The sequence below is a fragment of the Populus euphratica genome, unplaced genomic scaffold (assembly GCF_000495115.2).
Source record: "Populus euphratica unplaced genomic scaffold, PopEup_1.0 scaffold31.1, whole genome shotgun sequence".
NCBI classification, from domain to species: domain Eukaryota; kingdom Viridiplantae; phylum Streptophyta; class Magnoliopsida; order Malpighiales; family Salicaceae; genus Populus; species Populus euphratica.
The window spans coordinates 439,139-453,915 of NW_011499850.1; the positions used below are offsets into that span (position 1 = coordinate 439,139).

Genomic DNA, 14,777 nt, shown 5'->3' on the forward strand with positions numbered 1-14,777 from the left:
TGTTAGGATCTATACATATCTTGTCAGCTAACACTCCCCCTTACATAGATGTCTATCATGTCCAACTTGCCAATTATACAATAAAAATCATTGTTTGATAATTGTCTTGGTGAGGACATCAACTAATTCATTTGCAAAGTTAACAAACAGGAAACATACAATTTGTATCTAGCTTCTCTTTGATAAAATGACGATCTATTTCGACACGTTTAATTCGATCATGCTGAATAATTTTGTGTGCAATCTGAATTGCCGCATTATTATCATAGTACAGATTAATAAAATCTGTATATTTGATCTCTAAATCCTTCAAAATACTTTTGATCTATAACAACTAACATATTCCTTGAGTTATTCCTCAAAATTCTACTTATACACTAGATCTTGCTACAACTTTCTGTTTTTGGTTATTTGATCTCCTACCTATTCTGCATTAGTATAGCCTTTAATATTTGAGACAATATCTTTCAAGTACAATAAACCTTTACCAGACACACTTTTAAGATATCTTAAGATCCTGTAGACTGTATCCATATGCTCCTCACTTGGTGCATGCATAAATTAGATCATAATACCTACAACATATGTTATATACGGCCTAGTATGGGTTAGATAGATTAGCTTACCCCACAAGTCTTTGATACTAGCCTATATTTGTAGGGATTTGATCTGGAAGGATTCCAAGTTGATGATTCATTTGTATTAATGTTTCAACTAGTTCGTAGGTGAGCGTCCTAGCCTCATTTAGAAGATCCAATATGTATTTATATTGTGAGAGGGAAATTCCTTGTTTGGACCTTGCTACTTCAATACCAAGAAAGTACTTCAGTTGTCCTAAATCTTTCATTACGAACCCTTCAGATAAGCATTCTTACAGTGTCCTCATTTCTTTGGAATATAACTTGTCAAAATCATGTCATCTACATACACAATTAATGTCTTTACCTTTTCATCTTTATATTTTACAAATAGCATATGATCTACATTGCTTTATTGATAGCTGGTTGCTTTCATTGCTAGAGTAAACCTCCCAAACTAAGCTCAAGGAGACTACTAACAGAATGGAGGGAAAATGGAGAGTAATATTTCTCGTCTTTCAATTAATTATTTACATGAATAAGAGGATATATATAACATATTGTTACCATAATGTAAATAACATAAATTTCCAATTATGGCTATACATTTATGGGTTTAATTAGTTAATGAATATATTGCTGATCTTCCTTTTTTAATCTTGCAGAGGACAACTCATGCCAACACTCCCCTTTAAGTTGGTGCATATATATCTCGGATGCCCAACTTGCCAAATGAGTTGTATAAGTTTCTACGACATACAGTTTTTGTAAGTATGTCTGCCAACTGGTTTTCGGATTTAACAAATGAAATCAAATTATCTTGGCCCCAAGATTTTGTTTGATGAAGTGTCGGTCTACTTCCATATGTTTGGTTCAATCATGCTGGATTGAATTGTGGGAGATATCAATTACAGCTTTGTTTTCACAAAATTGATTCATTTCTCCCGTAGGAGTAAGGCCAATTCCAGTTAATAGCCTTCGAAGCTAGAGAAGATCACAAAGGCCTGTAGCCATCCCACGAAAACTTGATAATGCTACCACCTTTTGCTTCTTACTTCTCCAGGTAACTAGGTTTCCTCCAACCAACGTGAAATAATTTGAAGTTGATTTTTTATCAGAAATATTTCTTGCCCAGTTAGTATCTGTGTAACCTTTCACTCGTAAGTGATTGTTTCTTGTAAACATAAGTCCTTTTCTAGGAGAGAACTTTAGGTATTTGAGAATCTAAATCACTGCATTCATATGATCTTCACTTAGACAATGCATGAATTAGCTTACCACACTTACTGCAAAAGCGATGTCCGACCATGTATGAGAGAGATAAATCAATTTTCCTATTATTCTTAAATACCTTTCTTTATCTATTGGCACTTGGTCTGAGTATTCTTCTAGTCTATGACTTTGAATTATCGGTGTATCTACAGGCTTACAATCCAGTAATCCTACCTCTGATAATAAATCCAGGATATATTTTTGTTGGGAAAGGAATATGTCATGTTTTGACCTAGCAACTTCAATTCCCATAAAATATTTGAGTCCTCCTAGATTTTTCATCTCAAATTTTATGGCTAATTGCTCTTGAAGTCTTGCTATTTCCTTTAAGTCATCTTCTGTAATGATCATATCATCTACATAAACTATCAAAACTGTTACCTTACCCTGGTGATGTTTTATGAATAAAGTACTATCCGAGTTGTTTTATTGAAAGCCATATTTCCTCATTGCTGAGTTGAAGCACCCAAACCATATATGCTCTAAGAGACTGTTTTAGGCTGTATAAAGTTCTTTGTAGTTTGCACATGATCTTTGCTTCAAAGTTTACTATATATCCTAGAGGGACATCCATGCAGATTTCTTCTTCAAGATCTCCATGTAAAAATGTGTTTTTAATATGAAACTGGTGTAATGGCTAATCAAGATTTGCTGCGAGAGATAGTAGAACTCTAACAATACTCAACTTTGCCACAAGTGAGAATGTTTCTTGATAGTCTATGCTATAAGTTTGCATGTAGCCCTTTGCCACTAGTCTTGTTTTATACCTTTTAACTAACCCATCAGCTTTGTATTTGATGGAGAATACCCACTTACATCCTATTATTTTTTTACCTTCTGGTAGGGAAACAAGATTCCATGTTTTATTTTTTAGTAAAACTTATATTTCCTCCTTCATAGCTCGGATCCATTTAGACTCATCCAAAGCTTCATCAACACTCGTGGGAATATGATGTGAAGAGAGTTCATTCATAAAATTCTTGAGAGATTCAGACATTTTCTTTGTTGAAACATAATTGGCAATTGGATATCTTGATCTTTAATCCTCTAATTCTAAAAAATATCTATTTGGTGGTTTTCCTTGATTTTGCCTAAAAGGTAACTCATAGCTAATAAGGGTATCCATATCATCAAGAATATGAGTTGTGATAAGAGAGCCTACCTCAATGATATTCTCAGGAGATGGGTCATTGGATACTGAAAAGTGGGGGGTATTATTACTGCTTCTAGAGATGTTACTTCAGCTTTCGAAGATGTCAACTCTTGATTAGATTCCCAATTGATAATAGGTTAAGTTTCTGGTGATGTCAACTCTGGATTAGATTTCTGATTGATAAAACATCCCTCTATGTCTGGGTATGGTCATCACCGACTCACTAGCAAAGAGATGGACATGGAATCACCCGAAAGAGGCCAACTCAGGTAGCCTGCAGCTGCAAATTTGATAGGACACCATGTCTACTTTGAGCCAATAGTTGGGATCCTTCCCAACCAAATCAAGGACTGAGATTTCTTCCTCAATGAAGAGAAGGTTACCCTCTTCTACCTCTATAAGTAGAAGAAGATTTCATGTTCAAAGGGGGGAGAAAATCGAACGTAAAGTTAGCTAAAAACCAGCCTTCCCTGCTCAATTTTCCTCCAACCGGTCCTTTCTCTTCTTTCTCTCTCCGCCGTGGCCTTCACCCACCACTACCCTTATCCCCTCTCTTCTTACCATTATCCCCACCTCAAGTAGCCATTAAACCATCTCACGTGGTGGTTGCACCACTTCTCTCTCTCTTCTGTAAAACTCTTCTTTTCTGCACAATGACCCTGATAGCAATAACAGCAATAACCACCTCACATAAAAGCTTTGTCCTTCTCAACATCAGCTAGTGCACCAATTATCTCCTCAGCCACTCCAACAGTTCTAGCCGTGAGCTTCCACTCTCCTTTGTAGGCCCTTGCTTCTTATTCTTCCAGCTATGACCAGAGCCAGCCGCCGACCTCATTGCCTTTAGTCGTACCGTGTGCCACCAGTCAGGCCACCAGCTCCCTCAATGCTAGGTAAGCCGCCCTCCTCTCTTCTTCTTTTTCCTCCCTTCCCTGCTATCGTTAGCTCCCTCTCTGAACAGTGCAATGTCAATTATAATTCACATTGCATCATTTCATGTAACTTAGTCACTGGGTTGTGCTAGTGAATAAGTTACTTTAGGTTGGACTTGTCTTAGCCTAACCCAATTGACTGGGCCGGGTCCAGCCCGTCCCTAAAATTTAAAAAAGAATATGTTGGGTCAAGTTTGACCCAACTAATTTGGGCTAATATTAGCCCACCTGTTTTAATATTATAATATTAAAAAAACAAAAAAAAATCAAATATCCATTCAAAAATTTGTAATTTTCTCAAATATTTTTCTACCAATTTCATATAATATCATATTTTATATTTACACTATAAAATACAAATTTAGTATAAAATACATGTTTTTCTCTAAAATATTTCAAAAAAAAAACTCAAAAACCTTTAAATCAATTTCCCTTTTCAAAAAAAAATAATATTTATACATACGGAAAAATCTTAAAAATCTTTCAAGCATATTTTCATTAAAAGATTGTTTCTTTCTCATGTTTTGAAAATTCAAAAAAAAATGAATATCGTAACTAGTTTATGATCATCCATTAGGGTTTGGCCAAAATATCAAAAAACTTTTTCCAAAATTTTTAGGGTCTAGATGTAGACTTTAATATTTATGGCTGGAAAATTACACAATAAAGTAAACCTCGGGTATTAAAAACACAAGGTGTAAATAAATACAATACTAAAATTCAGACTTTAGAATGGTTAGGATTTGACCCTATAAAGTAGAGACTTGCTCATGATGAGATATCTGTTTTAAACCTTATAAAAGATCAATGAATAAAAACCAGACCTAGAAAAAAAATCAAATAATAATATAGTTTATTTCAAGTAGGGTGCACTAGGAGTGATGCATCTTCCCCTTACACAACCAGTCCTTTATCTAGACTCTCATAAAACATAGGTTCCTAATAACATAATATTAGGTAATAATTTCTAAATATTAATCATAATTTTATGATTAAATTTAAAAATTTTTCCCAACATACAACACCTCATATTGAAAGCACAATAAAAGTCTATGCCATCACTAGATGATGTCATGGTGCTCGCAACCCTGCAACAGAGAATAACATTGACAGGAAAACTATATCTTTCTTTCTGAATGATAATTAGGTTTCGCAGGAGGTTGTTCGGGGTGACTGGAACAATCGGGTTTCGTTCTTGTTTTGTCATTGTTTGCAGTAGAAAATTGATAGAATACGAAGTTCAAAAAGAGATGCAGGAAAGAACCGTGTAAAAAATTCGTCTGCTCCGATACCATGTTAATTATAACAAACAAATAATAAGAGATTTCCGCTCTGTAAAATATTCTCACTTTTTATATTATTCATCTGTTCAGCAACTATACATATAGTGTAGTAAAAAAACCTATTCTATTTGGAATCCGATTCCAAATTGGACAATAATTGGTACAAGGAAACAAACAAATTTCCTATAATGTTGGGATCCACACATATCTTGCCAGCTAACATGCTATCGACCCTGCATCAAGCATTATTGGGGAGGTGTTGTTCAACTTGTCACTCTACCATTGGACAGACTTAAATACGCTCTAATCCACAACTCAACCGACAACCATATCCAATGAAGAATTTTCCTCCCCTAATCCCAAATGCTTGTCTTCCTTCCACAGTTTACTTAATTACTAAAGGCATAGGCTTCAACATGTAGCCATGTGGTGTTCCAAGGTTAACTTCACCACCTCCCTAGCCAAGAATTGTGAACCATGAACATCGTTCCCTATATATAGAATCACAGACCCTCTTCCCATTTTGCTCCTTAGTGAACTACAATACTACAATTTCCTTTCAAAGTGATTAAGGATGACAATTATTTGTTCTTTTAGCAAAGCCTCGCACCATCTTTGTAGCTCAACTTGGTGTCTAACGTCATGTTTCTACCGTCTAATCCTTGTTAGAGTGAATTCTTTTTTTATTCAACTTTGTTATTTTCTCTCCGTTTCTCTCTTTGGTTTTGTTGTTCTGAAGGTTTTGAAGCCAAGAACCCATGATTCTTTTAAGCCTAGGAACTTAGATCTGTTCTTCACATCCGTGTCTGCCACCACAGTTTCAAGTATGTCAACTGTTGAGATGGAAGTTTTCTCCAATTCCCAACTCCTCGTTTTGACCATTTTAATGCTCATTGGTGGAGAAATCTTCACTTCCATGGTTGGACTTCATTTCAAGAAGTCTCAACTTCAGAAAATGGAAAACAGAATTTCTTCCCTTGCAAACAATGATCCTAGCACTTACCAATCTGGGTTGGTAATGACAGAAAAACAAGATTTTGAAAATCTTGAATCAGGAAATCATGAAACTTCATTAGATAGTAGTGTAGATTTCTTGAAGTACAAATCAATCAAGTTTTTGTGTTTTGTGGTTTTGGGATATTTTATAGTTATTCAAGTTCTAGGAGTTTCCCTAGTTTCAACCTACCTAGCACTTGTTTCTAGTGCAAGAGAAGTGCTAAAAAACAAGGGGCTAAACTTGCTAACATTTTCTATCTTTTCCGTTGTTTCAACTTTTGCCAACTGTGGTTTTCTTCCAACGAACGAAAACATGGTGGTCTTTAGGAATAACTCAGGCCTCCTACTCATCCTCATCCCTCAAATTCTTCTTGGAAACACCCTGTTTCCCTCTTGCCTAAGATTCTGTGTTTGGTTCCTGGGAAAGTTTTTCAAGAGAGTAGAATCAAATTACCTCTTGAAGAAAACAAGTGAAATTGGGTATTTTCATTTGCTACCAAGCCAGCATTCTTCTTATTTGGTCGTTACTGTTTTTGGGTTTATCATCACTCAATTTATATTATTTTGCTCCATGGAGTGGAATTCAGCTGGATTAAGTGGTCTAAATTCTTACCAAAAGACTATAGGAGTACTGTTTCAGACCATGAATGCAAGATATGCTGGAGAAAGCATCGTGGACCTCTCAACCATCTCCTCAGCTGTCTTGGTGCTGTTTGTGATCATGATGTAAGTGTTCTCTTTCCTCTCAGTCTAAGTTTAAATAACGCATAAATCCTTGTTCTCTTTCCTCTCTATCTAAGTTAAAATAACGCGTAAATTGATAACCTATAGTTTCTATGTATTTTGTCTTTAAGAAAGGTGGCATTTTCCCCATTTTCCTTTTGTTGTTTTGGTAATTGGTACACAGAACAGCCTCATAATCAGAAAAGGTCCAAATTAAATAAATCATTAAAACAAATGTGAGGAATGAACTAACTATATGATAAATAGTAGATTAAGTTAGTCCTCATATGCAATTCATTTACTTTTCTTTTTATTATAAATTAGTTTCTATTCATAATATTTTTGTTATATTATAAAGTGGCTTTTTTTTAATTATTATAAAGTAATTTCTATTTATCGGATCAATCTAGTGATTTGCGAACTTAAAATTAAATCTAAATTAATTTTAAATTAAATCAAATATGAGTTGTTCTAGTTAATTATAGGAGTCAATCTGCAATTTAAATTTAATTAGAAAACTTGGATTGATCTCTAGATTTTTCTTTTAAAAAGACTGGGTTTTAGATTGAAGGTTAAGTACCCAAGTTAATTTGCTGTAAGGATTTAATAACTTTGTATTTCATTATTATTTTATAGAATAATTGGAAAATCCTAATCAAACTTGTAAAACCAATAATGTAACCTAGGATACGAAATCATCATAGGATTACTGAGGTAGACTTTAATGTAAGATTTTATATGACTTGAAAACTCCACTTCTGACCTTACCAAAAGAATTCATATTTTATTTTCGTTGTCAACTTCATAAAATATTATTTCTTTTACTAAGAAAATATAATATATACATTGAAATAACTTTATCCATTTTATTTTTCAGGTATCTTCCTCCTTATACTTCTTTCCTCCCCATAAAAGATGACGAAGAAATATATAAGAAGAAAAGAAACAGAAGGGAAAAGCTTTCGGAGAACATACTGTTCTCTCAACTATCATATTTAGCTATTTTCATCATCCTTGTATGCATCACAGAGAGGCAAAAACTGAAGGAAGATCCTCTCAATTTCAATGTATTGAATATTGTCGTTGAAGTAGTCAGGTACAAATATTTTTGCCTTTTTTTCCTTGTGGATATTGAACTCAATTTTAATTATAATTGATGAAATAAATGTGGTAATTAGCTAACTAACATCTTTGATTCTTTTCTTTTTCTTTTTTCTGCTGCAGTGCTTATGGAAGAGTAGGATTTACAACAGGCTACAGTTGTGACAGGCAAACACAACCTAATAGTAATTGTGTGAACAAATCTTATGGATTCTCAGGGAAATGGAGTGATGAGGGGAAGATTATTCTCATAGTGGTGATGGTGTTTGGAAGACTAAAGAAGTTCAATATGGATGGTGGCAGAGCTTGGAAACTCTTGTGATGGAGACATGGAAATATCAGCAATATATAGTGGCTCCATGCGTGTTTATATAATTAATTAGTCCTCGAATTAGAGGCATAATTATTCTTCTCTTCTTTTTTTAGGAGAGATCAGGTATTCAACGAAGTACATAATATAAATGAAGCAATTATTTAGTGTTTTTAATTACAGTAGTTGTACTCCTTTTTTTATGAAAATAAAATTCAAGAATAATTGCTATAATTAATGGATTTAAATTTTATACAAAACGAGGAGTGCTACTCTTAGAATATCTAATAATTCTCGTGCAAGTGGATATTTAGAGGAAGGCTAATTAGATTAACTAGAATTAATCACGGTTTTTTTTCTTGATTATTGAGTTAGATGAGTTTAGTTGAGCACTTGAATCACTAAAAACTTAGGTTAGGCAGACAAGTTTTGCTAAATTAATATTTTGTTTGATTTAATTAAAAATCAAATTCAAATTAGATTTCTCATTTAATTTTATTAAATCAACACGAGTTTAATAACTATAAAGTTTGGTTAGTATTTTTATTGGGCTAAAGGCTGATGCTCCTTTTCCGAGACTAATTGCTGAGGTTGGAATTTTGTATTATCTTGTGGGATAAATGCCTCTAGCCTTTTGGGCTTGATGTCTTGTTACAATTATCTTCCAAATTAATAATAATAATAATAATAATAAAATGGTTTTTATTACATTGCCAAATTTAGAGAATAAGGCTCCGTTTGTTTGCAGAAAAGTTATTTTTTTTTTAAAGTGAATTCTTAAAAAATAAATTATTTTTTTTCTATTTGGTAATGTTATAAAAAATGAACTGGAAAACATTTTCCATTATTTAGTTATGTTATGGAAAATGAACTGGAAAATAATTTATTAATATTTTATTTTTCTCAAGTTTATTAAAATAATGAGGAACAAATCTTACAAATTAAAAGGTTGAATAATAATAAAATTGAAAAAAAATAATTTCATAAATTATCTCAAATAAAATAAATAATAATCAAAATAATAAAGATCAAATCTAAAAAAAAAAGATGAAGAAATTAAAATAATAATAATTAACATTTCATAAAGTATTTCAAATAAAATAAGTAACAATCAAAAGAATGAGGATTGAATTTGATAGATAAAAAATTTCAATAAAAAATAATAGGAGAAAAGCAAATCACAATTATAAAAATAAGGACCAAAGTTAATATAAAAATTAAATTTTAAAAAATGAAAATGAAAAATAAATATTCAAAACAAAATATATATAGCATTTAAAAGTTTAAGGATCAAATTTGATATAGTCAACAAATAATAACATTTTTAAATTTTTCACAACTTTCGGAAAGTGCTTTCCTCCTAAATTTTTCAGGAAAACACTTTCCTGAAAATCAAGCCAAATTTTCCCTTGATTGGAAAGTGTTTTTCATTTACCAACTTTCCTAATAGCAAACAAACATAAGAAAGTTTGGAAAGTGATTTTCCATAAACCACTTTTTGAAAAACAAACACAAGAAAATTTGGAAAGTGTTTTCTCGGAAACCACTTTCCGGAAAATAAACACAGCTAAAAAGGAAAACATTTTCCTGAAAACCAAGCCAAATTTGTTTTTGACTGAAAAATATTTTTCATTGACCAGAAAGTGTTTTCTGTTTAACCGGAAAGTGTTTTTTGTTGACTGAAAAATGTTTTCTATTGACCAACTTTACTAATAGCAAACAAACATAAAAAAGTTTGGAAAGTGGTTTCTAGAAATTATTTTTTCAGAAAACAAACATGGCTTAAGAGTAAATTTACCCTTTAGATAAATTTATATAGCAATTTGGATTTATAGTTTACATTATTTCAAATTTTAATACAAAAGAATGCTATGAAAATAAAACTTTTATAATCTTATAAATTAGATATGAAAAATACATTTAATCATTCAATTAATAAGAAAATACAATGTTTTAAAACTTTATACTTCAGGCATAAGCCAAGAGGAGTTTCAATTAAAATAAAAGTAGAATTGATATGATATAACTTAGACAAAAATCTAAATTAATAAAAAACTCAAATAAAATTCCGTCAAAATTTGTTGATTTTTTAAAATAATAATATTTTTTATTTTTTATAAAATAAAAAAAATAGATTAACATTCTTATAGTTTCTAAACTTGAATCCTTAGAGTTGTCATGAATTTATCCCAATTTAAAAACTATGAAAAAGTATTGATTATTTTTTGTCTAAAAATAATTTAATCATTAAAAAAATTAATTAAAGAGTGAGCATGAGAATATCAATAAGTACAATAGCATAAAATTCATTTATAAAAAAAATCCCTGTCCTTATTGTTAATTTGTTTTTTTTTTTTTAAAGTTTAATTTATCAAAAAAAATATTTGAGAAGGGCAAACTTTGCACATTTAAGAAATACAAGGGGCTAATTTGTAGGTCAATTTTTCTTCCACCAAGGGTAGAGACGTCATTATAGACAGCACTGGCCGGCGCTTACATAGCTTTTCGCTTTCGCATGTTTTGAGCTCAAGTGGAAGAGTTTAATGGCGAAGCCATGTTAAGGACTTCCCTTCAGACACTGAAATCACTTCCAATCATTACAAAACAACAGACTCGAAGATTTACTAAAAACTCAGTTGTAATGGAAGCTCAAAACGACAAAGTCTATGTCCAATATAACCACACTGATTCCTGCAAGTTTTCAAGGTGGACTGCCAGGTAAAACCAAGAAAGAACTCATCTTTATTACAAACTTTCCTCTCTTTTTTTTAGATTTTATATATTTTTCGAACTGGGTTTTCAGTTTCAATCAAGTTAAACTTGGTTTTCTTGTTTTTTGATTATTTGGGGGTGTTAGGGAGAGTTTTCAATTCATGTATGCAAGGCCTTGGCAAGAAGTGGTTGATTTTTACTCCAAAAGTGTTAATGGGAAATTGCCATTGTTGGAATTGTTTGGAACTCAGGTATTTTTCACTATGGAACTTAAGGATTTTTAGCATAGAAATTCTGTTATTTGTAAGCATCCAGTGTGGTCTTGTAATTTTTTGTTGTATTGATGCTAAAGAAATTTTTTTGCAGGCACATGATGTTCATGGTGATGATAAAATTGAAGAGGTTTCTAATGAAACTGGATTCTTGGAGGGTGTTTCAAATGTAGATAAGTCTGGGAGGTGGGCAAGGGTAACATTCAAGATTGTGCTTTCATATCATGGAGGTTCATTTGATGGTTGGCAAAAGCAGCCTGGTTTGAATACCGTTCAAGGGTGAGTTGCTTGCCAGTTTCAAGTTCTGAACACGGAATATGTGATGCCTCATAAGTTGCTCTTTTTCTCCACGACTAGTAATGAGGTTTTGCATCTATTATGTCTCAAAGGAAATCAGATAGTTACGTCCTTGATTTCTTTGGATTAACCTTTTTTTTTCTTTAAAATGATCCAGGGAAATTGAGTTAGCGAATTCATAAATTTATTTTTTATTTGGATTTGTTTTCATGTTCTTCTGTTCACTTCTCCGTGTCTTTCAGCTTAGTGGAAAAGTCTCTTGGAAGATTTGTTGATGAGAAGAAAGCTCAACAGCTAAAAGAAAAATGTAAACCATTAGAAGGCTGTGCTCTTGTTGCTGGGCGCACTGACAAAGGAGTGTCAGCTCTTCAACAAGTTTGTTCTTTCTGTATGTTAATGCCGTTATCTTTCTGCAGTTCCTTATATTTTACAATACATTCAATATTTTAGTATTCTTATTCACAAAGCCTGTTTCTTTCACTACTTTTTGTGTTTCCCAGCCACATCAACAAATATTGTGTGCTAAGTTTGTGAAACTTGTCATGTCAGTTTTCCAACCCATTTATGATCCTTTTTTTGTTCAATCCAAAGCCTCAAATTTTCCTGTGATGAAAAAGTTCTGTTGACATTTTGTGGATATAGAAGACTAAAGTTGAGCAGAATTAGTTATTTTTTGATGGGTGCTACAAGGATGATGCCTCAAAAATATTTACCGTGTGGGATTTCAAAGTCTGTTTCATCACTTGTTCTTTTTATTGATTGGATTTTAGTTTTTTATTAATTATATGTCCAGATACTTGGAGAAAAGATGTTAAGCCTCATGAAATTGAAGATGCCATCAACGATGTGGCACCAGGAAAAATCAGGGTTGAATCCATTTCTGAGGTATCAAAGACATTAAACTTCTAAATGCCTGATTTCATCCTTGTTCTAAACAGAAGCTAACTGTCTAGGTACTGATTAGTTCTTTAACTTGTTATAGGTTTCACGTGCATTCCATCCTAACTTTTCTGCCAAATGGAGGCGCTATTTGTATATATTTCCTTTAAATGATGGAGAAAATAGGGAAGAGATTGAGGGTGAGGGGGATATTGAAAATTTTACTTCTCATGAAAATTGTGAAAATCAAAGAAATGAATGCGGTGAACTGGCCAGTGAGGAGAATATTGAAAATTCAATAATCAGTGATGAGGATGAACTTGAAGGTGCAAAGAAACCTAGGAGTTTCAGTGTATGCAGGGTTAATCAGCTTTTACAACAACTAGAAGGGAAGTTATTATCCTACAAAATGTTTGCTCGTGATACCAAAGCTTCGAGGAATGTGTAAGAATAAAGAACAAAACGAAGTCTCTCTACTTTCAAGGCTAGGAAAGTGCACCTTTATGCCTTTGATCTGTTAGTTGTTCTGGTCTTTCAATAAATGAGCTTGAGTTCCTTCTGGAGAATATATAAAGGGTTTATCTGTGTCTATCCTTCTTGAAGTATTCTTCAGCTATCGAATTTAGGAATCAAATTTTAATCTATTGGTTTGATCTTGCCAGCAAATTTATCTGTGTTTATGCCGTCATGTATAGAGTGCACAGGATTTTATGTCAACATCTTATAAATATACCTTAGATTCTTAATGAATCTTCAGCTCCTGGATATAATGCTGGTTAAATGAATTTTGTTCATCAGCACATTCTCTGTAGTGAATTCCATATGAATCACTTTGGCCCTTACCCATGCATCCATTGCTTTCCCATGCATCCATTGCTTTTAGCTTTGTTTTTGGTTAGCTTTGGTTAGTCATTTTAAATACCTAAAAAAGAAAAAGGTTATTCTTAAATTTCCACTTTCTCAACCTGAATTTTTGGGTTAATGCCAAAAAATGGCATGTGCATTGTCATATCTATGGGAAATTGCTGTTATTTCGCTGAAATGTTGATTTAACAATAACTGACGAAATATTCAGTTGTTTTAATTTTATTTAAGAAGCCTGTGATTTGATTACTAGTGGCATTTTTCTGTTTCAGGGGTCCTCCAACAGAATGCTTTTTATATCATGCTCGAGCGACGGAAACCAGATTGCCTTCTCCTGTAAATTTTTTCACCATAACCTCTCTTGTGAAACTTTTTTTTTCTCCCTTTAATCACATTGCTTTGATAAACCAGATTGCCTTCTCCTGTAAATTTTTTCACCATAACCTCTTGTGAATTTTTTTTTTTCTCCCTTTAATCACAGTGCTTTGATTCTAGTGGATGGGTGTGTGAACTGGCATGCTTTGTTCTAGCACATTTAGATGCATTACTAATGACGCTACTTCTTGTATAGGATCATGAGAAAGGGATAAGGGTCATGTGTGTTGAGCTTGTTGCTAATCGATTCCTACGCAAGGTTTGTCAGTTAAAATTTCATATCCATCACTAGGGAAGCATTTTTTTTTTTTTTTTGAATTTCCTGGAAATAATAGAATGAATCTGTAGATTCACCTTTAGAATTACTATAAAGTTCATGACTTTGAAATTTCAGCTTGCAAATCTACTTATTAGTTTTTTTTTTTTTTGGGAAAAAACTCCACTTATTAATTTACTCTGATGCAATGCATGGCGATTCTTTTCAAGTTAGGCTATTTCTCACCCAATCCCAAACACCACATCGGCCTCATGCTTTAACATTATCAGTTTGTTTTGGATCGTATTTTCTTTGTTTAACTATTTATAATTTAATTACTACCAGATGGTTCGGGTTCTTGTGGCCACCTCGGTAAGGGAAGCAGCTGCAGGTGCACAAGAGGATGCACTGCTAAAGCTGATGGATGCTACATGCAGACGTGCTACTGCTCCACCTGCACCCCCAGACGGCCTATGTCTTGTTGATGTAGGATATACTGAGTTTGACCCCCGAAACTGCCTCATTCCCTAGATCATCATATCTCATGTCAATTTCACAGAAGTGTTGATTTCAGCTTACTTTTGAGCGGATATGTTATGCACATATGAGCTTTGGACCATCATAGGATTTTGAGCGAACACTAAAAGAAAAGAAAAACACTACATGCTATTTTTTGCATATCTTGTTCTGTCCTGACTTCTTCTTTTCTTTCAAATATATATGTTATGACTTCTATAACCAATATTGTTTCTTTGCATACTTTGCTGTTTGGTA

The 14,777-nt window shown here is 32.8% G+C and overlaps 2 protein-coding genes across 4 annotated transcripts; both read left to right on the forward strand.

Moving 5' to 3' along the window:
* Positions 1-5,547: 5,547 nt before the first annotated feature.
* LOC105120900 (probable cation transporter HKT6) lies at positions 5,548-8,525 on the forward strand. Its single transcript, XM_011019303.1, has 3 exons — positions 5,548-6,940; positions 7,815-8,033; positions 8,162-8,525. The coding sequence occupies exons 1-3, from the start codon at positions 5,793-5,795 to the stop codon at positions 8,358-8,360; spliced, it is 1,566 nt and encodes a 521-aa protein (XP_011017605.1). The 5' UTR covers positions 5,548-5,792; the 3' UTR covers positions 8,361-8,525.
* A 2,274-nt stretch (positions 8,526-10,799) lies between these two features.
* Positions 10,800-14,745, forward strand: LOC105120901 (Pseudouridine synthase family protein). 3 transcript variants are annotated; one of them, XM_011019306.1, is made up of 10 exons: positions 10,803-11,066; positions 11,206-11,311; positions 11,427-11,611; positions 11,872-12,017; positions 12,423-12,514; positions 12,612-12,679; positions 12,710-12,952; positions 13,645-13,708; positions 13,944-14,006; positions 14,349-14,745. In XM_011019306.1, the coding sequence occupies exons 1-10, from the start codon at positions 10,903-10,905 to the stop codon at positions 14,532-14,534; spliced, it is 1,317 nt and encodes a 438-aa protein (XP_011017608.1). In that variant the 5' UTR covers positions 10,803-10,902; the 3' UTR covers positions 14,535-14,745. The 3 variants fall into 3 exon arrangements, with proteins under 3 accessions (XP_011017609.1, XP_011017608.1, XP_011017606.1); XM_011019304.1 differs by having other exon boundaries at positions 12,612-12,952; XM_011019307.1 differs by lacking the exons at positions 13,944-14,006; positions 14,349-14,745 and adding an exon at positions 13,854-13,932 and having other exon boundaries at positions 10,800-11,066; positions 12,612-12,952; positions 13,645-13,767.
* The last annotated feature ends 32 nt before the right edge of the window (positions 14,746-14,777 follow it).